At 41.9% G+C, this 27,298-nt stretch overlaps 1 protein-coding gene across 5 annotated transcripts in view; it reads right to left on the reverse strand.

Moving 5' to 3' along the window:
- FBXW11 (F-box and WD repeat domain containing 11) overlaps positions 1-27,298 on the reverse strand; it is a 97,777-nt gene that overhangs the window by 30,226 nt on the left and 40,253 nt on the right. For all 5 annotated transcript variants that reach the window (XM_081906295.1, XM_081906294.1, XM_081906292.1 and 2 more), the window contains 2 exons: positions 4,183-4,245; positions 1,503-1,728 (listed from right to left, as the gene is read on the reverse strand). In XM_081906295.1, the coding sequence (XP_081762421.1) occupies positions 1,503-1,728; positions 4,183-4,233 (277 nt within the window). In that variant the 5' untranslated portion in view covers positions 4,234-4,245. The remainder of the gene's footprint in view (positions 1-1,502; positions 1,729-4,182; positions 4,246-27,298) is intronic.

Here is a 27,298-nt window from a genome sequence, read left to right on the forward strand (position 1 = left end):
AACCTGCTTGCTTGCTGCATCAACCTGCCACTCTCAGACAGCAGCCCATGCAGCACTTATCCTTTTCACTTATTCCATGCCATAGAGCAGTGGTGTCCAAACTTTTGAAAAAAGAGGGCCAGATTTGATGAAGTGAAGGGCCGTGAGGGCTGACCAAAGGGCCGACCAAAGTTGCTGACCTTTTTTGAGGATTGAAGTTGTTAAGATTTTTTTAGGATTTTACCCCAGGAAAAAACTGCCACTGGGGCCAGATTAAACCGGCCAGTGGGCTGGACTAGAGCCCCAAAATAGACTTTGGACGTGCCTGCCATAGAGAGTTTTGCGACCCATTACAGGTTCAAAGACAGATCCTCAAGCTTTTGGTGCAACAGTAACACCTCCCCAAATCCCACTCTTCTCCCCATACCATAAAAAGCTCTCTGTCCTATAGCATCCCTCTAGGTTACGGGGTCCTTCCTCATGAGTCAAGGCCGTGAGATACACAGCCAGTTTCTCATGCCTGTTTTCTATTACAGTTTCCAACTAGCTGGGATGTGTGGGCAAAGCTCACAGGAATCGTTACTCATATGTCATTTAGGAGTGCCTCTGGCCCGTGTCTGGGATGAGAGGATTGCCTGGGCACCTTAAGTACACTGCTTTGAGCTCCCTGAGAAGGATAGAAACAGACAGTATGCTCAGATACCAGAACTGCAGGAAAGTTAATTTAATGCACTCATTGCACAATGGTCATAAAAGTCTTCAGGTTTACAAAAGGAAGCCAGGCATCACTGCAGCTGTCCATTCCTTGCTCTCTATTTATCTAGGGTTTTATAATATTCTAAGACATCCATATCAATATTATACTAGGCACAAAACAGTGAATATATCTAATCAATATGTTGGGGAATAGGAAGACCTGTATCAGCACAAATAAGTCTAAAACTAATTACAATCCAAATCCTGAGGGCTGTCAAAGGAAGTCACAACAACTTCAGTGTGCTTATCTGTCTAGGATCAATGAGGCATTACATCTAGCACAATAATATTGAGTCTCATAATGAACAAGTGTATGAATCAGTTTCTTTAACTACCCATCCAGTTTTGAAACAAAACTTTTAAAAAGAAAAGCTACTAGGCTCGTTTTAATACAATGCACCTGGTACACAAAAACCAAAATAACTAGGTTAGTTGAAAAAATATGGACCTTGTTTTACCTCTGAGACAGTTTCTAACAGTAGCCAGGAAACACAGCATTGAAAAATGCAGCACAAGTCTTGCATGTAAGTTTGAGAAGTTTAAAATACAGTTTGCACTTCAGATAAAATCCCATTTAAAGACAAACAAGGCACATTCTATGTTTAGATGGAACAATACTGGCATCCAGTGGCCACTGCAATTATTCAGACACAGCTGACTGGTTTTTTTAAATATGCACCGTACTGACTCCATTAACAAGAAATGATATTAGATCATAGCACACACCCATTTTGTACATTCCTTCTTTTAAATGTGATGCAGCTTACCTGGTAAAGCAGTGATGAAATCCCTTTGCAACATAGGCTTTAGGTAAGAATTAATATGTCCATGCTGATAATGACACATTCGTGAAATAAGGTGTTCCACAAATTCAACCTGATCCGATTCAGACCACTGGTCAAAATATTTAATACACAAGTCTTTTTCCTTTTCGTAGTTTCCTTCAGATGGTCGTTTCCTTGAGACTATCACAGATGAAGTTCCATTGCTTATCTGTTTTTTAAGAACACAAAATTAAACCATATCAGCATTTCAAATTCTACGTTTGGGGAAAAGGGTTAGATATAACCAACAACAACAACAGCAATCAATCAATCAAAAACAAAATTGCTACTGGAGCACCTGTTTTGCACTCTGGACCAGAATTTTCCCATCAAACATTAGTCTGCACACATTTGGTACATTCTTTTGACATTTCATTTCTATGTGGGTACTATTATAGATTTCAGCATCTGAATTGCTGTCCGTTGATCTCCCCCCTGCCCCATAAAGGAATAAGTTGTGCACATTATTCCAGCAGTTGTTTATGATCAGTTTCTTGAACAAACAATACTTTTGATTGACGTACGTATAAACAGTGGCTAGATACAGATAAGCTTGCTGCCTTTAAGATGTACAGCATGAACAAGGCACAAGAGTTTTCACAACAGCTTGATCCAATTTCATAAGCTGAAACTGTTGCAAGAGCTGCAGTCTGACATAACAAGTGTGGTTTCACGTAAAGCCAACCTGAACAAACTGGGTCAGCTACCAAATCAAATATCTGAGTGCATCTGGAAATTGCATCAAGCCAGGCACCTATTCTAACTAGACTGTATTCTGTGAAAAATGTTCTAATCTCTACAAGTTGTCCACAAAATAAAATAAGATTCAGCAAAGACAGGAGAGCTGTTAGGGTAATTTCCACAGTTATTAATCTTACGCTACTAAAAGCAAGCATGTCAGCTAATTTCCTAATCTCTGATGAGAATCTCAATCATTGCACTCACAGCACCACCTAGTGACTTGCAAAAGGCAAAACAGACGCCCAGAATTTATGAACAAGGAATCCGAAATTCATGATCCACAGAGGAAAAGATTAATTCACAGTACCATGCATAAAGGCACTAGACAAAGCCCATTGACTGTTGAACTTTGGCGATAGCCCACAGGGGCCTCAGACATCAAGCAAGAACACTGACAGTCCACCTCAGAACTCAGAAAAAGCCTCCTGAAACTTATAAATATGAACCTTACAACTGTTCCTTGACCCCTTATTCAAGGGTTGTTAAAAAACTAGAACAAATATTAGGAGAAATACGTAACATCCTTGTAATTTATATTTGCCTAGAATGAGGGCATGCGTGGATAACCAAGTGGCAAACTGAGCCTGCCACTTTTCTATAGCCACACAGCAATATACCGTATTTTTTGCTCTATAAGACGCACCAGACCATAAGACACACCTAGTTTTTGAAGGAAAACAAGAAAAAAAATATTCTGAATCCCGGAAGCCAGAACAGCAAGAGGGATCGCTGTGCAGCAAAAGCAGCGATCCCTCTTGCTGTTCTGGCTTCTGGGATAGCTGCGCAGCCTGCATTCGCTCCATAAGACGTACACACATTTCCCCTTACTTTTTAGGAGGGAAAAAGTGAGTCTTACAGAGCAAAAACACGATACCACATTTCTTGGCCAAGAAAATACAATCCATCAGCTTGCAGCTCTGAGTTGTATCCAACACTACCATTCCAGTTCTGCAGAACAGAACTTCTTTCTCCTCTGGCATCCCCGGAGCACACTCCAAAATCTGCATAAAGTGGGAGGAAGGGAAAGCTCTGCTGCACGAGGGGAACGGTGCTTGTGTGGTGTTGCATACAACCCAAGACCTTTGAGCCTTAATGAGTTAGGGTGATGTGTTAAAAGTGTAGTTGCTATAGCTCTGCAGGTTCTGCGCTGTTCCGCTTTCCATCTTATAGCCAGAACAGCTAGTGTCACACAACCACTACACCCCTTCAAGCTCACCCAATGATAAAGTGTCATTTGAGATTAGGGAGCCCAAAGCAAAGAAAATAAGGATTTTGGCCAAGAGAGAAGTGATGTTGTGATTATTAAAAGCTCCAGGAGCAAACCCTTCAAAAGTGAAGATGAAACTTAAAAGTAATTATATTATCCATCTGCGTTTATATAACTGCCACCCTGTTGTAGACCACCAAGAAACCCAAAAGCTGAATTACTGTATTTTTCTGTATATAACACTAGGTGCCCCCCAAAAAAATAATGTCCAAATTTTGGGGGCGTTTTATACATGGGGGCCATCTCCCCCCCCCCCGTTTTCTTAAATCGGAGTCCCCCCCAAAAGGGGGTGTCTTATACATGGGGGGCATCTTATAAACATAAAAATACGGTATATCCAATCCAATAATAATAATAATAATAATAATAATAATAATAATAATAATAATAATTGTATACCGCCTTCTTCCTGTAGATCTCAGGATGGTTCACAACATGAGGCCTGAATTTTGTCTGGTAGCTCTGGCATATGCCAAACTTAAGAACATACCAATAGCATCTGAAGATACTATGGCTGGGGAAATGCCAAAGGTAATAATCCCAAAACAATAATAAAAGAAAAAGAGAAAGGTGACATCAATTTGCTGCATTTTAAAGAAAAGCAGAGAGGCCTACCTGCCACAGTGTGTTTTTCTTTGGAGACTCATCTTCATTCTGATCCTCCATTACTGATGTGTTCTAGGAAAAGAATACACATATAAACTAAATAGGCATATAAACTGAATTTTCTTCTGCATTATTATGAAAATTTTACACCAATTTCAGAAAGCAAATTCAGAACACTATACAATCCTACTCATAGTTATAAGATACATGCAATAGTTGTGTTTCTACATACTGATACCCAGCTTTGTAGATTCGCCATGTACTGATATATAAAGTAAGTCTGCAACTGACATTTAATTTGTGTGCATTTAGCAATCTGCATGTGGCGAAAAATTAAAAAGGGGCCAGAAAGGAGGTGGGGTTCCGGGGGAAATGATTTTGACAAACCCACCCACCACAGATCCCAATGTGTTTTGAGAATATGCAGTTTTGGCTTTAGGCGAAACCCCCAAAATGGAACCCCCACATAAGTTGCGGGCTTAGTGTTTTAGTAAACCAAAGAGTAAGAAAGTAAGAGAAATGGAATTTCTTTGATCACTTCTCATTTGGTTTTTTAGTGGAAACAGTCCATTTTAGACATCAGTTTCTCATCCGAGAATAATGAAAAAAATGTTAAGCAACACACTTCCTTGTACGAAAACAAAGGTCTTTTAAAAAAACTTTGAACCTATAATAAAGTTATTGAACTCTGAGCCTTTGTCTATATAGTACTACTTCCTTCCTACATATCAGATTCTTCAACCTATGCATATTTCAAGCAAGAAGATAAATGCAACTGTGAGTTGCATCCAACACTATACACCCAGAGGTGCACTCCATTATATTTCAAGACAGATGGATGACAACAACAACTGCAGTTCCAACTCATGAAGCTGAGGAGATTTCACCCCTCCCATACCCAAGAATCTCCTGATAATCTCCTGAGGTCTCTGCTGACTCTACGGAGAGGAGGAGCAATGTACTGCTCTCTACTTAATTAGTCAAGTGAGTGAGTCTCTGTGTGTGAGAGAGAGAGTCAGTCAGTTTGTCGGAGAGTGAGTGCAAGAGATAGTATTTAGAGATAAGATTGCTGCTAAGAGCAGCTGCAGGCACTCAGAGTAGCACTGATGTATGCTCAGAATATTTAGCTCTGTATATAGTTTGTATTATAGCTGTAGTTATAGAATAAAAGAAGATACTTTACAGAGCTGCTCTCCGAGTGGTTTATACTCTGCAAGACTCTGCAAAACGCTGCTGCGCAACGACTGCATTATTGAGACAGTGAATCCGGTGCTCTCAGCTCCAAGCTGTGAGTCCACAGCACTGTGACCAGTTCCTGTGGTAAAGGAGGTCTCTGGCAGTGCTACCCAGCTCGCCCAGCCCAGTCGGGGCTGTAGTGCATGAGTCCAGTTGGTACACTGGCTCAAGGGCGATGCTGACATCGGTTATGGGCCCAGTCGTCTGACCAGTCGTTGTTCCAGTCATCCCAGTCGTCCCAGTCGCCAGAGGTGTCTGTTGCTGATCGCTGGACGGCGGAACGGAGGCTGCATGCTGGACTGATTTGTGGTGCCTAGAAGCAGAGCTGTGTTGGAGCAGAGTGCTCAAGCTGCCGCTGTTGCTGTTGCTGCTGCTTGAGGTATGTTGCTGACTGCAAAAAGAAAGAAGATAGCATCCCTGTTTGCCTGTTAATTGCGCTCTGAGTGGGGGAGAGAGTGGCTGAAGAAGTCCAAGGCTTTATCTGTGTTTGCACGAGGGAAGTGTCTTGCTCTAAGTAATAGCAGACATGGCCTGTGCACATTCTGGCCAGATGGCTCTATCTTTTCCCCTCCTCACGCCTGAAAACTATGCAGTTTGGCAAGTTAAGATGAAAGCGCTTTTACAGAGGGAAAAGCTATTTCACACCATAGAAGATGACCCTCCAGATAAAGATGATGATGATTGGGCTGAGTGGCATGCTGCAGATATGAAAGCCCGAGGGACAATTGTTTTGAGTGTTTCAGACCACTTGCTGGTGAACTTAGAGGGTCAAGAGACTGCACAAGCTGTTTGGCATAAGTTGAGAGACATGCATCTGAGACAAAATGCTGGTTCCAGTGTGATTTTCTTCAAGAAGCTGTGCAGGTTACAGTTGCAGAAAGGTGGTGATTTGCCTAGCCATCTATCTCAGTTAAAGCGTCTCAGACAGGACCTTGTTGAGCGAGACCTGGCTATTTCAGAGGCTGTGTTTGCAATGCTGATGATAAAACAGCCTAGATGAGTCTTATGATGGAGTAGCTGCCCAGATTTCTACACTGCCTTCTGACCGGCTAACAGAAGATTATGTGTCTAGCGTGCTCTTGAATGAGTGGGATCGCAGACAGGCTGTTAGAGAAAGCCGGGACAATGGTGCTGTTAAAAATGTGCCTGAAAATGTGCCTGAGTCTTCAGCAGAGGAAAGTGAAAGTGAAACTGCTGCTGTTAAAGCACTAAAGTTGAAGCGGTGCTTTTCATGTGGAGCACAAGGCCATTTGAGTTTCCAGTGCTGCAAGAAATCTTCAAAGAAGAAGGGAAACTTCAGAGGCAGAGGGGGGGGAGGACGAAATCCCCAATCACCTGCTACTTCAAAGGTTTTGCTCTCTCGCTGCTGCAATCAACGTGGGCGGAGTTTCTTCGTGATCGACTCTGGCTGTACCAACCACGTAGCCAAAGATAAGGATCTCTTTGTTCAGCTTGAGAAGCAAGAGAAAGTAATTCATCAAGCAGATGGGACAGTTCTCACTAGTGAGGCTAAAGGAACTGTGTTCTTAAAGAGCCTGAATACAACAATTAGGAATGTCCTGTATGCGCCTGAAATTCAGGACAATTTATTGAGCGTTTCCCAGCTTGATCATCAGGGTTTTAAGGTGGTGTTTGCTAAATCTCGCTGTGAAATTCGTAGAGATGGCAAGCTCATTCTATATGCAAAATGTGTAAATGGTCTGTATCAATTGCCTTTTGTTTCAGGTACAGGTACTGCAGAAGCAACTAAGAAAGAGTGTTGCAATTTGTCTGTTGATAAGAATGAGAAGTTGCATGACCAATGTATTCATCATTACCACCGCATTTATGGTCATTTGAATTTCCAGGCTGTGGCAAAAATGCCTGACATGGTTCAGGGTATGAAGCTAAAAGAATGTCCCTACCACATGAAATGTGTTTCTTGTGCTGAAAGTAAGGCAAGGCAAGCTCCCAAAGGTACAGAGTCTGGGAGAGAGGCCAAGAAACCATACGAAGTCATTCATGCAGACTTAGTGGGGCCTCTAGCGCTCTCTAGAGGCAATTCAAGGTTTTTCATGGTTTTGATAGACTCCTACTCTAAATATGCATGGGTCTATGTGCTGCAGAAAAAGTCTGAAGCCTTTACTAAGTTTCGTCAGTTTTGTAAATGGCTCAGGAATGTACATAATGAGAATGTACATTGTTTTTTCACTGACAGGGGTGGAGAGTTTTGTTCAGAAGAGTTTGAGGCTTTTCTTTCTGAACAGGGCATTGAGCATAGGACCGCCACGCCCAAATCGCCCTGGCAGAATGGTTTGTGTGAGAGATTGAACCAGACCCTGCAGCAAGGAATCAGAACACTGTTACATGATTCGGGGCTGCCCAATCCTTTTTGGGCCGAAGCTCTTTCGTTTTTCTGTCACGTGTATAACAGGAGGTACCAGTCTAGTATAAATTGCACCCCATATGAAATGCTTCACGGAAGGAAGCCATGTGTGAAGCACTTTAAAATTTTTGGTTCGGAGGTTTGGGTGCACACCTCGCAGGGTGACAAACTGAGTAAGCGTGGAGAACATGGTGTTTTCCTAGGATATGAGAAAGGGTCTTTTCGTGTCCTGATCACAGACACGAAAACCATAAGGCTGACCAGGAGCATTGACGACAATCCACAATGGGACAAAGTTGGCGTTTTTCAGTGCCATCCCATTTGTGATGATGGTGCAAGAGGGGCAAAGAAAGTTAAGAGGGAGGCAAGTTCTGATGTGATTGATAATCCTGATGCCAATGTAGATCCAGATGATGGCACAGATTATCAGAGCCCAAAAGCCTCAGGTGAGTCTGACGCTGATTCAGACTTAGCAGCTTCATATACTTTAGCTCCCCATTCTCCCAAAGAAGAGGAAGCACCAGAACAAGAGGATCAGAGAGTTTTGCGCAGATCTGAGAGAACAACCAAGGGGGTACCACCGAAAAGGTTTTCAGAAGAGTTTGCAAAGGCTGCGGTCACATGCAACTCTGGTGGGATTTTTAAACCTAGCATCAAGTGTGCTGAGAGTAGTGACACAAAACGCTGCATTTATTTCCTTACCTGACCTTAAGTGGTTCATGTATAATATGTTAAAAGGATCAGGATTGAAGGAGCAAGCATGTCTAATTAGAAATGTCAATTTGTATTTGAGAGGAAGAAATGTGTGTGAAGATTTTTCCAGAAGCTGCTTATTAATTTGTATGTTCACAATGTGTATTTTGTGTAAGCTACAGGTTGAGGTTTATGTTTTAACTCTTTCCTAATAGACACAGAGTGGTTGTAGTAACTGTTTAATGATGTGATAAAGTGTCTTAGATAAGGGGGGGAGAGATACCTGCAAGTATGTAACCAAGGTTGTAAGCAGAGAACAACTTTTGGAGTGTGTGTGCAAATTGCAGTTATGTTAAAGATTCTTGAATGGTCGGATGAAATGGGGGAGGATGAGGAGATTTCACCCCTCCCATACCCAAGAATCTCCTGATAATCTCCTGAGGTCTCTGCTGACTCTACGGAGAGGAGGAGCAATGTACTGCTCTCTACTTAATTAGTCAAGTGAGTGAGTCTCTGTGTGTGAGAGAGAGAGTCAGTCAGTTTGTCGGAGAGTGAGTGCAAGAGATAGTATTTAGAGATAAGATTGCTGCTAAGAGCAGCTGCAGGCACTCAGAGTAGCATTGATGTATGCTCAGAATATTTAGCTCTGTATATAGTTTGTATTATAGCTGTAGTTATAGAATAAAAGAAGATAATTTACAGAGCTGCTCTCCGAGTGGTTTATACTCTGCAAGACTCTGCAAAACGCTGCTGCGCAACGACTGCATTATTGAGACAGTGAATCCGGTGCTCTCAGCTCCAAGCTGTGAGTCCACAGCACTGTGACCAGTTCCTGTGGTAAAGGAGGTCTCTGGCAGTGCTACCCAGCTCGCCCAGCCCAGTCGGGGCTGTAGTGCATGAGTCCAGTTGGTACACTGGCTCAAGGGCGATGCTGACAGAAGCAGGATTTCTCTATCTACTCCTCACCAGTGAAGCCATCTGCACCACCACCCACATCTTCTCTCAAGGGTCCTCCAACCCTCTGGAGCTGATTCTGGGGGCATGTGGCAGCGGGGGCTGTAGGGGAGAGGATAAGTAGAAATCCTGCTGCGTGGGCAGGAAACTGTTGTGCCTTACACAACAACAGTGTCCCAAAGCCAGATTCTTCTCTCCCAGATCTCCTTCCCAAGGCACTACTTTGCCAAAGATCTCAACTATTGGCTATGAGACCTCATAATGCATTGTTGCAGAGCAGCAGACCAATGATGGAGAGGCAATAGCAGGGTGCTAAGGGTCAAACTGTGGGACGTGGGTGGCGCTGTAGGTTAAACCACAGAGCCTAGGACTTGCCGATCAGAAGTTCAGCGGTTCAAATCCCCGCGACAGGGTGAGCTCCCGTTGCTCGGACCCAGCTCCTGTCCACCTAGCGGTTCAAAAGCACGTCAAAGTGCAAGTAGATAAATAGGTACCACTCCGGCGGGAAGGTAAATGGCGTTTCCGTGCGCTGCTCTGGTTCGCCAGAAGCGGCTTAGTCATGCTGGCCACATGACCCGGAAGCTGTACGCCAGCTCCCTCAGCCAATAAAGCGAGATGAGCGCCGCAACCCCAGAGTCGATCACGACTGGACCTAATGGTATGGGGTCCCTTTACCTTTAAGGGTCAAACTACATGTGAAGTTAGTCATGTGCTTAAAACAATCATGCTAATAATAATAATAATTTTTATTTATACCCCGCCCTCCCCGGCCAGAGCCGGGCTCAGGGTGGCTAACACCAATAAAATCACAGTAAAAACATAATATGGGGGAAAGAGAGGAGGGGAACAAAAAAAAAAAACTATTTAAAATACAGGTTAAAATGCAATTTAAAATGCAGCCTCATTTAAAATAGCCAATAAATCAAGACCATAAGGGGAGGGAAACATAAGGGTCAGACTGATTCCAAGCCAAAGGCCAGGTGGAACAGCTCTGTCTTGCAGGCCCTGCGGAAAGTTGTCAAGTCCCGAAGGGCCCTAGTCTCTTGTGACAGAGTGTTCCACGAAGTCGGGGCCAGTACTGAAAAGGCCCTGGCCCTAGTTGAGACCAATCTAACCACCTTGTGACCTGGGACCTCCAGAATGTTGTCATTTGTGGACCTTAAGGTCCGCCTTGGAGCATACCAGGTGAGGCAGTCCCGTAGGTATTTTTTTTTGTGGGTATTATTTATTGTCTACATTTGTACAGTGGCCCAACAGCACATGTTCTCTGAGTGACTCACAAAATAAACAAACAAACCACAACACTGAAAATACAAAACAACAAAAGCTGCATCAAAATTGGTAATTTCTGGCAGGTATACAGTACAATAAAACATGAGTCATAAACTGGGACACTCAGATTTGAAAAAACACTCAAGTTGAATATAAAGGTTCTCAGCTTGGACAGAAAAGATGCTTTTAACCTTTCTGGAGAAAAAGCAGCCCCAGGGCTGCAACACAGAACATGCTCCTGACTGGGGTCCCCTGTTGGTTTTCTAATGAAAACCACTCCTTCCTGGCTGTTTTTGCTCCCCAAGAGTACGGTTTAATGTAAAACAACACCTTTCGGGGCATAAAGAAGTCAGGTTAGGAAGGACGGAGGCTTCAGCAGAAAACTGGTGAGAGGCCTAATTTGAACCCTATACAGTGGTACCTTGGGTTACAGACACTTCAGGTTACAGACTCTACTAACCCAGAAATAGTACCTTGGGCTAAGAACTTTGCTTCAGGGTGAGAACAGAAATCGTGTGGCGGCAGCGGGAGGACCTATTAGCTAAAGTGGTGCTTCAGGTTAAGAACGGACCTCCGGAACAAATTAAGTTCTTAACCCAAGGTAACACTGTAGCTGCTTTTTCGTCAAAATAACAACAGCTAGGTTAAGCATGTTTGATGAAACAAGACTGGCATCTTATGTAATTTGGCCATAAGAGGGTTCCTTAAAGCCAAACCAGAATCACAGTCCCAAATGGAGTTGTGGTTGATTCCCCAACACATTTCTTCCTCTTGTCAACAGTTGTGGGCTCTGTTCTTGCAACACCAGAAATCTGCGGGAAATATTGGCCTATTTAGGAAAACCAGCTTTATAGGCACCCACTCAAAATTTACCCGTCTGCCCAAATATAGCTTACGTGTATGTCAAAAAAGAAATAAATTATTCTGCAAGAGGCGGCTCAATCATGAAAATAAAGCAACTTTTATTCTTTATTTACCCATCCATCTATTACTGCAATCTAAAAGGACACTGTTCCTTCCTTTGGGAGGAAGGGTGGAATAGAAATTTAATAAAATAAATAAATTAAAAGAGTGCATTATTTATTTGCTAGACTTTCCAGAAGGGTATACCTGAGCGAAATCAATTAAGAGCAAAATGAAAGTACTCCACAATTCTTTGGAAGAACTTTTCATCATATCAGGGCTTTTACTTTGATCCCTTCTGTTTCCATATGTTGAGATCAAGGTGTGCTTAAAGCAGTGTTTCTCAAAAAATAAATAAGCCTCTTACATATGTACCTTAAGTAGGTATACAAACTCAATGAGAGGTGTGACTTTGCTTTTGCCAGGTAATCTCATATTCGTCAGAATTGAAAATCCGTGTTCACAACAATATGTCATGGAGAACTATAGCAATGATCTTGAAAAGGCATGGATACTGTTTCTGGTTGTGTGTATGTACACACACACACACACACAATTTTAATTTGACACTATACCATACTGTACTGAAATGTTTAAAGTTTCTCTGACTATCCTTGAATCTTCCCACCACACTTGCCATCCTCTCCTGCCACACCAGTGTGATGTGCCACACCCTTTGAGAACCACTGGCTTAAAGCACAGCAGCCTCTGGCTCAAGAGAGGGCTGATTATCTATGGGAGGAAAATTAAAAATAAATAAATCAAAAAATCAGGATTTTGAGAGGCAACAATTAAAATGTGATAGCCAAGCCCTGGAACTAATGGATGCTAGGCATTACTCTGACATTCTGCAGTGTTCCTATGAACAGCAGGAATGGGGAGGCATAGGAGTTCCTTCAGCCAAAAATCACAGTGCTTTACTGAGTTATCTGACTAGTTCTGTGTGTTCATAATGGAATTATCAAGACTCTTTGTTGTTGTTTAGTCGTTTATTCATATCCGACTCTTTGTGACCCCATGGACCAGCGCACACCAGGCACTTCTGTCTTCCACTGCCTCCCGCAGTTTGGTCAAACTCATGCTGGTAGCTTCGAGAACACTGTCCAACCATCTCGTCCTCTGTCGTCCCCTTCTCTTTCTGCCCTCCATCTTTCCCAACATCTGGGAGTCTTCTCTTCTTATGAGGTGGCCAAAGTATTGGAGCCTCAGCTTCAGGATCTGCCCTTCCAGCAAGCACTCAGGGCTGATTTCCTTAAGAATGGACAGGTTTGATCTTCTTGCAATCCACGGGACTCTCAAGAGTCTCCTCCAGCACCATAATTCAAAAACATCAATTCTTCGGCGATCAGCCTTCTTTATGGTCCAGCTCTCACTTCCATACATCACTACTGGGAAAACCATAGCTTTAGCTATACAGAACTTTGTTGGCAAGGTGATGTCTCTGCTTTTTAAGATATCAAGACTCTTAGAATACTGAAAAGTGGTCTAACGCACAGCCCCTGAGGCCGTTTTTTGGCAGCCCTCAGTAACATTTGAGCCACCCCAGCTTTGCAGCCTTCGTGTTGCCTTCCCAAAACCAGGTAAGTTAGGCTCTGTGCTTTGAGAAAAGTGTGGGGGTTCTGGAGGGCTCATAGAGTCTCCCACACCCTTCCCAAAGCCTAGCTGGTGCATTCCCAGCTTTGGGAAGGAGATGGGGAGGCTCTAGGACCCTGCCAGAGCCTCATGCCTCCCACCCAAAGCCCAGCACCTTGCTTAACCAGTTTTGGGAAGGCTGCATGAGGGCTTTGTGGGGATGGGCATCAATTTTTGAGCTTGCTCTCCCCCACACCCCACATACGCAAGACAAGGCAGTGTGCGGCCTGCAAGTTCCATGTCCCAAGTACTCTTGTGGCCCACTTGGTATGAAATGTTGGGCTGCCCTGGTATACTGTATGACTGCAGGCTAGAGAGAATAAAAGAATCAGGCAAAACCAGTTAAAGAGACTGGGCGTTTATTCCATGTTGAGAGTAAATAAGGCAATTAAACATTTCCACAGCCTAAAGAATTATGGCTACAATGCACTAATTTATGCTTATTTAAAAAACTGTCTAAATACAAGTTTATGTTTTACTGAGATATTCATGATTGCACTGTTTTGTTTGTAATCATGGCCTTGCCTGGACTAGTTAAGCTTTTAAGGACAACAAGGAAGGTTCAATTACAGTAACACAGAAGACAGTGGAAATGAGATTGGTTATAAAACTAGCTGTTTGTTCATTCAAAAGGAAGCACCTTTCTGAAGAACACAACTGATGTGGAGAGGGGAACTGCTAAGGTCTAAGGATATTCATATCATATGGTTGGAGAGCACCTCTCCATTTCATCTAGTTACTCATTTTTAGGAAAAATAATTATCCGTGCTCCACTGTATCTGAGGAAACGTGTTACTATGTACCTAAGCAAATACAATGTTCCCTAAAAACAGCCTCTAGAATTAATTTAAGTCTCTATTCATTTGCGAAGAGTGAACATTTTTGAATGCTGTGAAGAGTGTCATAATCAAGTAATAATATTAGCAGCTAATAACTGAACTTTCAAACTGTATTAATCTAAATTTATTGTAATGTGGACATGATCTACTGTAAAAAAAGAAATCTCTCTGTTTTCATACAGAACTGTGAACCTGGTCACACGAAAGAAGAGAGAAGGTGGCAGAAGAAAACAGTCTGTAGAGAGCTTTTGGCCACAGTATGTTGACTAGATGAAAAACCTAAACGTAACAAATAAAATAAAGGGCTGTACTAAGGTAGTGGCACCAGTTAGGGAGCTGATGGGAACAGGAAAAAATAGGAGGGAAGGAGGCATCACACGAAATTGGAAGTAAGCTGAAAAAAACACCCTCAGAAATACAGTGTTACTCCTGGATGCGAACGCGATCCACTCCAGAGCCCCATTCACATCCTGAAGCGAACGTAACACGCGACTGCACATCTGTGCGTGTTGCGTTTTGCCGCTTCTGCGAATGCCGTCATTTTGAGCATCTGCGCGTGCGCAAGCGGCGAAACCCGGAAGTAACATGCTCCGTTACTTCCGGGTAGCTGTGGAGCACAACCCGAAAATATTCATCCCAAAGCTACTTCAACCTGAGGTATGACTGTACAAGATATTATTTCTCGTTTGGATGGCAGAATAGCTTGGGAATAGCTTGGGAATAGTGAAGTACAGCGCGCGCACACACACACACTTATACTGTAATTAACTGAAATGTCAAACATGATCTGTTATGTACAGTATTTTAAGGCATAAAGTACAAATTTAAATGCCAGTTTTGCAAGCAATTATTTGGAGCCGTAAGCCCTGAACTCCTTGACTGCCTGCCCTTCTTCCTCCAATGACCCTAGCTTTGCCTCCTTGCCTCCTCTTCCAAGTACACTTCTCTACGCCCAAACTCAATGCTCCCCACACCCCACATGAATTCTGCTGAATGGGACAGGACACCACATTGGACAGGACACCATACTGATTGCAAATATGGCTGATACCTCGCTTTCTAAAATACGAAGAGCTTCTGGCTCCTGGTCACCATGAGGAAAGTAACCAATCCCCACCATGCACATGTCCAGTGCAAGGGCAGTAAATGGTCTGGATGAATGCAGAGGTTTAATTTCCCTAAATGGACCAGACTGCTCCCCAAAGAGTGCCTGCTAAGTGAGAACAAGACACATTCCCCACACTTAGAGATATAAGCTCCATGACTGGAAGGAAGAAATCCCAAGGCAGGTACCATACTGCTGCCACTGTGAGGCTTTCTGACTCCCTTCAGCATTTTAGCATGTGGCCCTTTAAGGTAAAGGGACGGTTAAGCCACAGAGCCTAGGGCTTGCCGATCAGAAGGTCGGCGGTTCAAATCCCTGCCACGGGGTGAGCTCCCGTTGTTCAGGCTCAGCTCCTGCCAACCTAGCAGTTCGAAAGCACATCAAAGTGCAAGTAGATAAACAGGTACTGCTCCGGCGGGAAGGTAAACGGCGTTTCCGTGCGCTGCTCTGGTTCGCCAGAAGAGGCTTTGTCATGCTGGCCACATGACCCGGAAGCTGTATGCCGGCTCCCTCGGCCAATAAAGCGAGATGAGCGCCGCAACCCCAGTCGGCCACGGCTGGACCTAATGGTCAAGGGTCCCTTTACCTTTAAGGCAAGGGAGAAGACCGTATCATCAATCATGAAAGCACAACACAACTTGGGGGAAAACACAAGGGCAGCAGCCTGGAGACTGCATGCACACAAATCTATCCGTACATCAAGGATGTAATTTTAAATCTCCCTAGGCCAGGCATGTCCAAAGTCGGTTTTGGGGTCCTAATGCGGCCCCCTGGCTGGTTTTATCCGGCCCCTGTGGCAGTTTAAGCCTAAAAAAAAGCTCAACAACTTTGATCGGCCCTCACGCATGTTCACGTCATCAAATCTGGCCCTCTTTGAAAAAAGTTTGGGCACCCCTGCCCTAGGCGATCTGACGAATGCCATTTGTAAGTCTATTAAATACCACAAGAAATTACGGAATTCTTACTTTCTGTGGCCAGCACAGCACTAGCACCATCTGATCTAACAACAGGAAGTAAAAGGCAAGAAGGCCTCTGGAAAGTGAAATAACGAAGGATCCTTGTCAAACTATCATGAAAAATATAGAAGTGAGATAAGGGAAGCGCATTTAGCAAACCAAAGGTACTAACTATTCATCTTTTGTGGATAACAACAGAACTGTATAGGCTAAAAACTATTTAGCACATTTGTGAATCTTAAGCATGTTGTTCTATTAAATGTTTTATATGACTAGCTACAGAGACCATCAGTTATTGTACTATCTTATGATAAAGAATACAACTGAAGAGTGGCAAGGTATCCACAAATACCTCATCAAATCTAGAACTGGATCAACTAAGCAGGAAAACCACATTATAGATTAAAATTTAACATGTCAAAATCAATAACCAGGCCTTAGTTAAGATCTACCATTTTCAAGTATCAATAAGCATACCTCATCCAAACTAGTCTACCTGTAAAGAACAAGAGCTGGGATCCTGAGTCTACATACCGGCCAAGGGCTCTCCTCAGATGCTGCGTCTTAAGACTAAATTGAGAATATACTTCTCAAAATTTGCCAGACACTCTATTTTCCTCCCTCCACCGGAACCCACTATTTCTTGTTTTCTCTGCACTTTCAATAGAAAATACATCTTCCCTCACTTTGTCTTCTATCTAAATTTGTTCTAGATTAATTTCCTTTTTTCTCCAAACCTCTGGCTTGGTATTCAAAGAACAGCCACATAACTGTTGCAAAAGTTACCATATTTTTCTGTGTATAAGATGCCCCCATGTATAAGACGACCCCTATTCTTATTTTTTTTTGAAGCAAAAATTACAAAGTCAGTATTTCTTGAGTTCTTGAGCTTTCCGGGGGGGGGGGGGAGATTGCCCTTGAGTTGTTAAGCTTTTCTGCAGAGATCACCCAAAGTTGTTAAGCTTCTTAGAGTGGAGTTGTTTGGCTTTTGTGGGGAATGTCACCGCCGAAACAAAACATTGTCTCGGACCCGGAAAAATGGTCTTGGACCCGGAAAACTTCTGTTTCTTTTAGGCCACAACCTCCTACTGAACAATAGGAATATGTGGGCTCATATCCTATAGGTATTTGCAAAGCTGCACTAACAAGTATTAGGATCTGCAGACTGCCTAAAATATGTAGTGCAAGAACCACCTTGTTTCTAAGCCCAAATATTGAAACATGTGCTGTGTTGCTAATCTATATTCAGCTATCTTGTGTCTTCTGGTTCTTGATCTCCTTTTCCATTATTCTTCTCTTCCTCAGTGGCAGGCACTGTGATCTGCCAATCCTAATTTCTTACAATCTTCATCAATAGGGCGGAGACATGGATCAAAGTATGCCAAGGAAGCTTAATCAATATGCTTAAGCAGCTTGTTTTGGCCCCACGACCTGAAAAATCTGAACGATTTGTGAACATGATATACTTTCCCATGCAGTGTTTTGATTTCATTCCTTCTCATAATTCTTGTACACAACAGCTCCCTAAGGCTTTGAAGCAAAATAAACAACTGCTTTCAAAGGCTACTGTCCAACGCTATTCATTGGCTGACAGTAAACACAAAATCTGCCATTTTGTTTGCACCAGGCTTCCTATAAACACACATTTAATTACAGTGGTGCCTCGCAAGATGGAAAACCCGCTAGACGAAAGGGTTTTCCGTTTTGGAGGCGCTTCGCAAAACGAATTTCTCTATGGGCTTGCTTCGCAAGACGAAAATGTCTTGTGAGTTCCTGCGGTTTTTTCCCCCTTTCCCTAAGCCGCTTATCAGCTGATCCGCTGATAAGCCGCTTAACAGCTGATCGCTAAAAGCCGCTGAACCGCTAATAGCGCTAATCCGCTAAGCTGTCAATGGGCTTGCTTTGCAAGACGAAAAAACTGCTATACGAAGAGCCTCACGGAACGGATTAATTTCATCTTGCGAGGCACCACTGTATTCACCGGAGTAGCAACTCTTCCTTACTATCTATGCAATTAGTCTCCAAAGGCACTTTTTACCAGAAGAGCTGCTGCCATCAAGAGAGATAATGGGTGGAATCCAAACACCTCCACCTGGTTCCTTGGGCAAAGGGACCCAAGGGTGATGACCCCCTGAAATTGAGGGTGACACTGCCACTCTTATGCGTACGATGTGGAAGCACTTTCCCCAAATGCATGAAGTTTGAATAAGTGGAAAAATTGAACCCAAGGCTGGATTAAAGCCCTAAGGCAGGCATGGCCAAACTCGGCCCTCCAGCTGTTTTGGGACTACAACTCCCATCATCCCTAGCTAACAGGACCAGTGGTCAGGGATGATGGGAATTGTAGTCCCAAAACAGCTGGAGGGCCAAGTTTGGCCATGCCTGCCCTAAGGCTTGCAAAATACTTTTAACACGTGAAGTGCAATTGAAACATAATGTTGAAAAGCTTCCAGGCAATGGCCCTGATCTGCAAAACAGCATGTGCACTAGAATTCATTTTTTTGTGCTGCAAGTCATTGCAACTACAGGCATCAGCACTAGCTGTCACATAGAAACCTGTAACAAATCTTGCAGACTGGAAGTGCGAGGGATAGAACTTATTTTCCTCAACTGATTTTGTAGCTCCATGTCAATGGGGCTTTAAGCCTGGTTTTGGCACAGAAACTGCTTTGATCGCCCAGTAGAGGCTTGTCTGGTGTCTCCATTACATATTTTTAGGCAACAGGTGAAAACAAGAGGGGAGGGGGAAAAAATATTTATTTTTATTTAAAACATTTATAAACGGTTATAATATTTTTAAAAATATCTCAATACTGTACAACAGAAAACTGCAAAGAATATAATTAAAACAATATACAACATAAAACCAGCAAAATAGTTTTATAAAAGCATATAAGAACCCAAACAAGAATTCAGGAAATTTATAGACAAAAATAGGGTCTGATCTTATAGGTCAGGGAAAGCTTGGGCAAAAACATGTGCCTTTTAGAACTGCACCTTACTGTTTTAAAAAAAAATCCTACAACATGCGGAAAAACAAAATCCAGGATGTCATGACCTTTTCAAAACCAGATTCCCTGCAATTAAAAATGTGATGTAAGTGCTGAATAATCTTAATTTTTGGTGCATGATTATATGAGAAAGAATGGTGTGGAAATGCCTAACTGCAAGTTTTACTCACTCCATGCAGCCTTTCCTAGCAAACAGGAATAAAGGGTCTCTTGAGAATTGAAATTATTAACTCAGTAAAGCAACACGAATCCCAAAAGCATAAGTAACACTTTTAGCCATTTATATTAAATCCAACAGATATAGTTAAATAGGTTTTATAAATATTAACACCCTAACCAGTCTTCAAAGTACAGAAGAATGCAACCTCAAGCCTTTACAAAGTTTTATTTTCGAACACAGAAGAGGGGATTGACAGACATGAGATTTCAAATGCAGGTAGAAGAGAAAGAATTAAATTCAAGCTTTCTGGGTTGTATCCAACTGTGTCACACCATTGATGGAAGGCTCTTTGATCAATTAGAGGCGCCTGTGAACAATAAAGGGGGGTTCACAAATTCCGTCTTTTCTCCTGCAGGCCCTTGCATCACGTCTCATTGCTGTTCCAAAGGGTCCCCCAACCCTCTGGAACGTATTGGCATGGCAAAGGGAGCTGCAAGAGGGAAGGTGGGATCAGAGAAAATTGCCTGTACCCACCCCGCTTCCCATTCACTGAAGCCTCTGTTGGTTCAAAGAGAATTCTGTCACAACTGATAAGAGGACACAAATGGATCCAATTTTCTGTATACAGCATATATCATGTTTGCTTGCAAACTATTGGAAAAAAGAAGAAGTAGTCATATTTGTAGTTGAGAAATGGGGACGGGGTAGAGGTCTAAAAGTCCCTTAACATTATCCAATAAAAGTACATTTTCGACTGCAATCCCATTATCCAGTTCATTACATCCGAATCACACCCAAGCTTTTATGACTTCAGGGCAACATATACCGGGCTCTTTCATTTGATCTTCAGACTGAAAGGGAATGGTGAAATGACTTAGTGGAGATTTCATCCCCATGTTTCCTGAATCGAAGTCCAACACTACCCATTATATCACAATGGCCAAAACCAGTGAAATAAAAGGTGCTATGAACAAAACTGACCTTTTCTCCCTAAAACAATTTACCTCTTTCCTAATCTTTATCCTCGGTCTACAGTCAATTTTATCTTCCTAAATTTTACATTTCTTCAACCTTCTATTTTAATTTGGGGAGCAAGCACCAAACAAACATAGAAACACAAAGTGCAAAGAGAATTGTCAGCCTAAACAACACTGTGCTGAAGGGCCCCTCACCACGGTATCAAAGCCTTTGGGGTGGGGAAAGCACATTCATTCATCCAGGGTCTCGCATGAGCGAGCGAGAAGCATGAATGAGCCATATAAAAGCATGCTTCCTGCCCAAACAGTCAGCCAAATGGGGCAGACATAACAGCAGTTCAGTTTTGTTCAGCATAATATGATCGGACCAGATACTGTTGCAATAATTTAAAGTGAGAGACTTTTCACCATTTTGGGGAACAATATGGGACCTTACCATTCAAAGTCTGACGGTTTTTTAAGAAAAACACTGTTAAAAGAAATACATTCTCACAAAACTCTACATACACAATGTACGCAAACTTAGATTAAGACTAAATATCTTTCCTGAGCACCTGTAAAATACTCTTTTCTTTTTCAGTGCACAGAGATTTCTATTCATGTGCTTACTGTCATCTTCCTCTCTGTAGTATTTGAAACTTAAGAAAAGCAACACACCTCTTTCCCAAATGGGACAAAACCTAGGAACTGAAACTGAAGTTGACCTAGTTTTGTCACGCAACGGCTGAGGCAAATGTAGGTCAGTAGAACATCAAGTAAGCTACAAGGTAGAATACCAGGTTATCACTCAGCACCTCCCAACTTTACTCACACACACCTCGAAACCAAGGATAAAAACTACTACTTGCTTTGGATTTAATTCCTGTATTTCTTTGCTGTTTACAGCACTTTACTATTTTAAAATATTTATTTAGCACTAAGGTGTGTGCAAAGCCATGAAACTAATATAATTGCTGCCCAGAAGGCATATGATCTAATGCTGAAACAGGACCAAAAAGGAGACTGGACAAACTTCAGTTGGAAGAGGCTGGAGAGTATTAGCTGGTAGAGAAAAACTATGGTGGCTTCAAAAAGTCTTCATGAAAATAAAAAAGTATTTCTGGTGCTGAAAATCACTCGCGCCTTTTACTGTTTTCATCACTCAGGAATCTTTCACCATTTCTGTTAATGCAAACTAGCCAGATCATAACTTACTATCTTCCCTGCATTAAATAGATTCCTTTCAGCTGTTGCAGATAAAACCATTCCTTTCCCACCTACCTAGCCTGGTAAAAACCAATCTGGATTCTGATGAAATCTAACATAGATGTTTCTAATGCGCCCCGTTGCCATTTAGGCTGGATCCAGAGACGTCAAAGAAGCAATTCAGTTAAACATGTTGTTAACTCATATAGGGAAATCTGGTAGGGAAAGACGGGGTTCCACAGCACCATGTGGTGTCACAGTGTTGTATCGCATACAACACATATAAAACACTTTTATTTTACCAATCTAGCTGAGTCCTTAGTTCATTGTCCAACTTCTGCTCAGCGGAAACGGCTGAAATCAGATTCACCAGTGACTTATCTCTCTTTTTCTTTTTAAAAGTATTGCTGAGCAGCAGTGTGCATGACCTTTTGAACAGGAAAAACAAAATCCACCTGCATTTCCAAGCAGCTTCAACTGTGGCAGAAGAAACTGGAACTGATGCAACTGACAAGTGACAAGGTTTTCCAACCATACATCAATAAAAGTTTTTAAAGTGCAAGTGGGGAAATGGTGGGTGGGCTAAAAATGTGCTTGAGATAGAACTTGTCTATTCATTACAGGTGATGCCTGCAATTGTATATCCATCTTCTAGTATGGCCAAAAACCATTTTTTTAAAAAAGCTACGCATTTAAAATTGCATCTCTGTCTTTCACATAGGCACATTACAGCATGGGAAATAAATGTAACTATATAGTCCAGATCAAAGAGTGTGAAAACAGCACTGCAATTAGCTTCTGATGTGAAGTACCACCCAAACTGATCACCTTAATATGACAAGGGCAGGCGGATCACTGATTTGTTTTGGAGGGGGAGGAAAGTTTCTTCGCAAGACTGCCTTATATTTAAGGGCTAAGAGCTCAGAGACAACACAGACATAGTAACAAATCTAGTACAGAGATTAATAGCCATCAAGACTTGCAATAGGACTGTAGAATGCTATAAAACGAAAAAATAGGCACATACTTTTTATTTATCCAAATATCTGTAGCCTGACCTTCAGTGTCCAAGCCTTCACAAGGCAGCTCATGTTATAGCAAGGCAATATAGATTTAATTTAGAAATTCCCACTAAAACTGAAAACTAAAGAAGTAACTGAACTAAAAACACCCCAAAGAATTGACATAGCCAGGGCAAGTTAGTACAGTCATGCCTCGTGTTGCGTTAGGGTCACGTTGCATCTTTTCGGCTTGCGAACGCAAACCCAGAAGTGTATACTTCTGGGTTTCGCCACGTGCACATGCACAGAAGCGCTCTATCGCACTCCGTGCTTGCGCAGAGGGTGCAAACGGCACTCCAGAACAGATCGTGATCCCAACTAGAGGTACCAGTATATGTGGAAGAAGGTGCATGTCTGCCAGGAGGCAGGAGTTTCACCATTGGGTGGGCAATGCCCACTGCAAAGGCCCCTGGTATGCCTGTGGAACGGCCCTCAAGCAGAGTGTTTAGGGAGGCAGGGACAGATCAATGATGGCTTGGGATGCAAAGCTCCTTTGTACTTCCAAGAGGCCCCAGGGTTAGGCTAATCAATTCCCCCCTCCTTATTACAATGGAGGCAAATTCTTACAAAATGGAAGTGTGGTTGATATACCCCTCCTGACTCCCCACTGGACTGGACTGTTACATAACAAAAGAATAAAACCTAGTATTCGACCCCCAGCAAAATATGAGTTTAAGAGGTAGTTAATCTAAGCTGCTCCACTGTGCCAGAGACAGTCGGTTCTGACAGAATGAAAACCAGAACTGAGAGTTTTCTTAGTGCTGCATTCAAGTGATAGCGTTTTTTAAACACATTTTTAAAAAACCAAAAACGCCTAAAGCCACAGAAACAGAGCCATGGGGACTGCCTGGTAGTGGAGGAATGTAACAACAACAAATAAGGGAAGGGCAAGGAGGAAACTGGTTGCTTCCAGATTAACAGAGTTTATAACTTCTATGTATTGATGTAACATTTTTATAGTTGTTTATCCCAATGTCTACCATAGCTTCCTGTGACACTGAAGACATTTTGCTGCTCAATTTGCAGTCAAGACAATTCTTGTGGCTAACCCTGGATCCTTGCATTTTGAGGTAACAGCTCTCCCCAACTCACTTTCACCACACCATTCAATTTTATAAACACCTACCACATCCTCAAAAGCAAATTTATCACCTTTTAAGTTTTTCTCCATTATAAATGGATTATCATTTTAACCTGCCTTTCTTAAACATAATTTTCCCAATTATATGATATACTGTTGGAGGTAAAGCAATGTCAATGAAATGCAGGTACATGTAGCCAAATTGTACCTACGATTCCAATAATCTACAACTAAGATGGCAATTTCTTGCTTTTTATCTGTTCTTAAATTCTTTATATTACGTTTGCTTTCTTCATTATCACGCTGCTCAAAGTTGACATTTTCACACTGCTCAGTTGACATTTTCAAATGACTGCAAAGTATTTATCAAATAGTTAAAGTCAATTAAGATATCTGTGTGTGCACTTGGGGGTGAATGTGTAGGAATAATGGTTCCAAATGCCATTTATTTATGATCAGCACTGAATTTTATTTTGCTTTCTCTTGCCCAATTTCGAAAGATCCTTAGGGGAATAATCTTCTTTGAATTTTACTATTCTGAATAGCTGGCCATCTTCACAATTTACTCCACTCTGCAGATGTGTGTTTTAAAAACACACAGAAAAGGTCTCAAAACACTTCCATGTTACACCACAGAGAATGACACCATAAAAACTCTGGTTCTGTAGTTTTCTCTCAGTCAAATGACACTTTCATTGTTATGTACAGAGCATCATGTACAAAGATCAATTTATTTAATACACAAATATGACAGAAGCTCACAGATAAGAGTGATGATGAGAGCTAAGGCTTAGGTACATAGCTAAGCAATTATAATAAAAAGATAATCATTTACAAAGAAGGAGAATGATAATAGAAGGTTGCTTTTCATGCATACAATCTCACATTGCTAAGCAGTCCTGTATTGTCATCCATAGCATCCCAAACTCTGAAGCATGCTTGCAATAGACTCCCACCATATAACACAGCCATACATATTTCAAGGGCAGGCTCATGCATTTTCAGGTAATGATCAAGGGTGGATTTATCATGTGTAGTCCAACACATATCAGATTCAATAAATGATATTATAATAATAATAATAACAAATTTATTATTTATACTCCGCCCATCTGGCTGGGTTTCCTTAGCCACTCTGGGAGGCTTACAGCATATCTAAAAACATAATAAAAACTTCAAGCATTCAAAACCTCCCGGAACAGGACTGCCTTCAGATGTCTTCTAAAAGTTGTGTAATTCTTTATCTCCTTGACATATGAAGGGAGGGTGTTCCACAGGGAGGGCGCCCCTATGGAGAAGGCCCTCTGCCTGGTTCCCTGTAACTGCCTGGTATGCATTAATTCAATTTTTGAGGTTTGCTGAATTTATAGTAGTCAGGAAATTAACATAAAAGGAAAGCCTCCCATACACCAACAGAAGAAGTCTTCAAAGATTTGGCCATCCGATGGATAAATGTTCTAGTGGTCAACCCCAAAATGGATACTTAGATTACTATTTCCTTTGTAATGACTCAAAATAGAGAATATTTTTCCCCTTGATATGTAACAAGTTTATTATCTGATGTTTAACACAGCTAGAAGGCGTCAGTTCAAATATATACCATCAGTTATTTATTTACTCCTTTGCCACTATTTTCTATACATTGTGCACATTTTGCATAAGGTGTACTTTTCAGTGCAGGCTACCAGTGCTACAAAGCAGACTCAAACATTACCTTGTACACTTACTCTCAAGAGATAGTGTGGTATTATATTTATACCATATCAAGATACCAAATAATGGATTATATTTGCATTTCTCTAACACATAACCTAACTGCTGATAAGCATTTTTGCAATGGAATCATAGAGTTAGAAGGAACAACAAGGGTCATCTAGTCCGACCCCCTGCGATGCAGAAATCTATTTACCCAATGTGGGGCTCAAACCCATGGCCCTGAGATTAAAAGTCTCATGATCTACTATCTGAGCTATCCCAGTGATGTTAAGAATGACAAGGGGACAGCTTTCTGTCTGCTTTAACATTTCTATAAACTTACTGAAGAGAGCCATCTGAAGAGAGAATATACAGAAGGAAATCTATTTTATTTACATAGAATATGATAACTAAATGAAATACAGTGGTACCTCGGTTTAAGAACAGCCCTGTTTACGAACGATTCGGTTTACAAACTCCACAAAACCGGAAGTAGTGTCCCGGTTTGCGAACTTTACCTTGGTCTAAGAACGGAAGCCGAATGGTGGAAGGGCACCGGCAGCGGGAGGCCTCATTAGGTTTAAGAACGGTTTTGGTTAAGAATGGACTTCCAGAATGGATTAAGTTTGTAAACCGAGATACTACTGTATAAGGGTCAATAGCTGTACAGTGGTAGCTTGGTTTGCATAAGTCTTGGTTTGCATACGTTTTGGATTACAAACACGTCAAACCTGGAAGTGCGTGTCCCGGTTTACAACCTTTTTTTTTGGATTACAACCCCTTTTTTTTTTTTTGGATTACAACCCTTTTTTTTATTACGAACAATTTTTTTTCCGAGGCCCCATTAGTGAAAGTGCGCCTTGGGTTACCACCTGTTTTGGTTTACAAACAGACCTCCAGAACGGATTATGGTTGTAAACCAAGGTACCACTGTATTTTAAAGGTTTTAGTTCTGCCACTATCTAGGGAGGTCATATAATATAGGGTGTTTGAGATATGGGTACTAAGGCATGACACTGGTGGAAGCATCCACAAAAAACACCAACTGTCTGGTTGTTGTTGTTTTTTAGTAAAGTCTCATATCAACAATCTAGGTGCAAATAGCTAGAGAGAAAGTAAACAAATGTTAGCGTTTTGTTGTGCTCTGGTTAACAATTTAGACTGGAAACCTATTTGATTTCTTTATCTCACTATACTGTATGACTCATGGAAGAAGGAGGGCTGTATCCTTAAATTCCCAGGAAACATACCAAATCACCTTGTCAAATCCAGTATGTCACATACAATTTGCATCCAACATAGAGAATTACGATTTACATTATGATCAACATTCCACAATTCTCTGTGGGCATAGAGGATTCATGTTTCAGAAGACTTGGGGCAACTCATATTTATGATATTTATTAGGGTCAACAGAAAAAACACACCTAAAAACACTAGTTATTCACCTTGTGCATTTTGAGGTACAGGGGTTGGGGAGGGAGAGAGAACAGGGCTGCCTCAAATCTCAAAGCACAAATATAAGTCCCATCCACCTGCTGCATGGCCTGTGGCCTAACCTATGTGAAAGTTATTTCTCATACTTGGGAAAGACCAATTAAGCCCACATAGTGAAATCCCAGAGCGAGAAGTGCACAAAGGTACTGGTGGGTAAGCCACTGAGTTTGGCCACTAGAGACAATTTAAAATGATCCCAGTGGCCCAAATAAATTACTAATCACTTGCCATACTTAGTTCAGCTATGTCCACAAATGAAGCCCTCAAAAATTAAGAAACACCACTAACATATGCTATTCTTTAGCAATACCTATACAAAACTAAATGTACCATTGTGAAGAGAATCAGAGCTAGTGATCTTGCTATTTGCACATGTTCTCAAGCTCCATAATTAAAAAGAAATAAATTCATCCATTTGAAAGAAACTCAAGCCATTTAAGTGGGTTCCATGCTAGCACTATTGTAAGAATTTGAACACTGGCACAAGAGAGTCCCTGATTTCT

This window comes from Podarcis melisellensis, assembly GCF_964234715.1.
Source record: "Podarcis melisellensis genome assembly, chromosome: 3".
In the NCBI taxonomy this organism is placed as follows: domain Eukaryota; kingdom Metazoa; phylum Chordata; class Lepidosauria; order Squamata; family Lacertidae; genus Podarcis; species Podarcis melisellensis.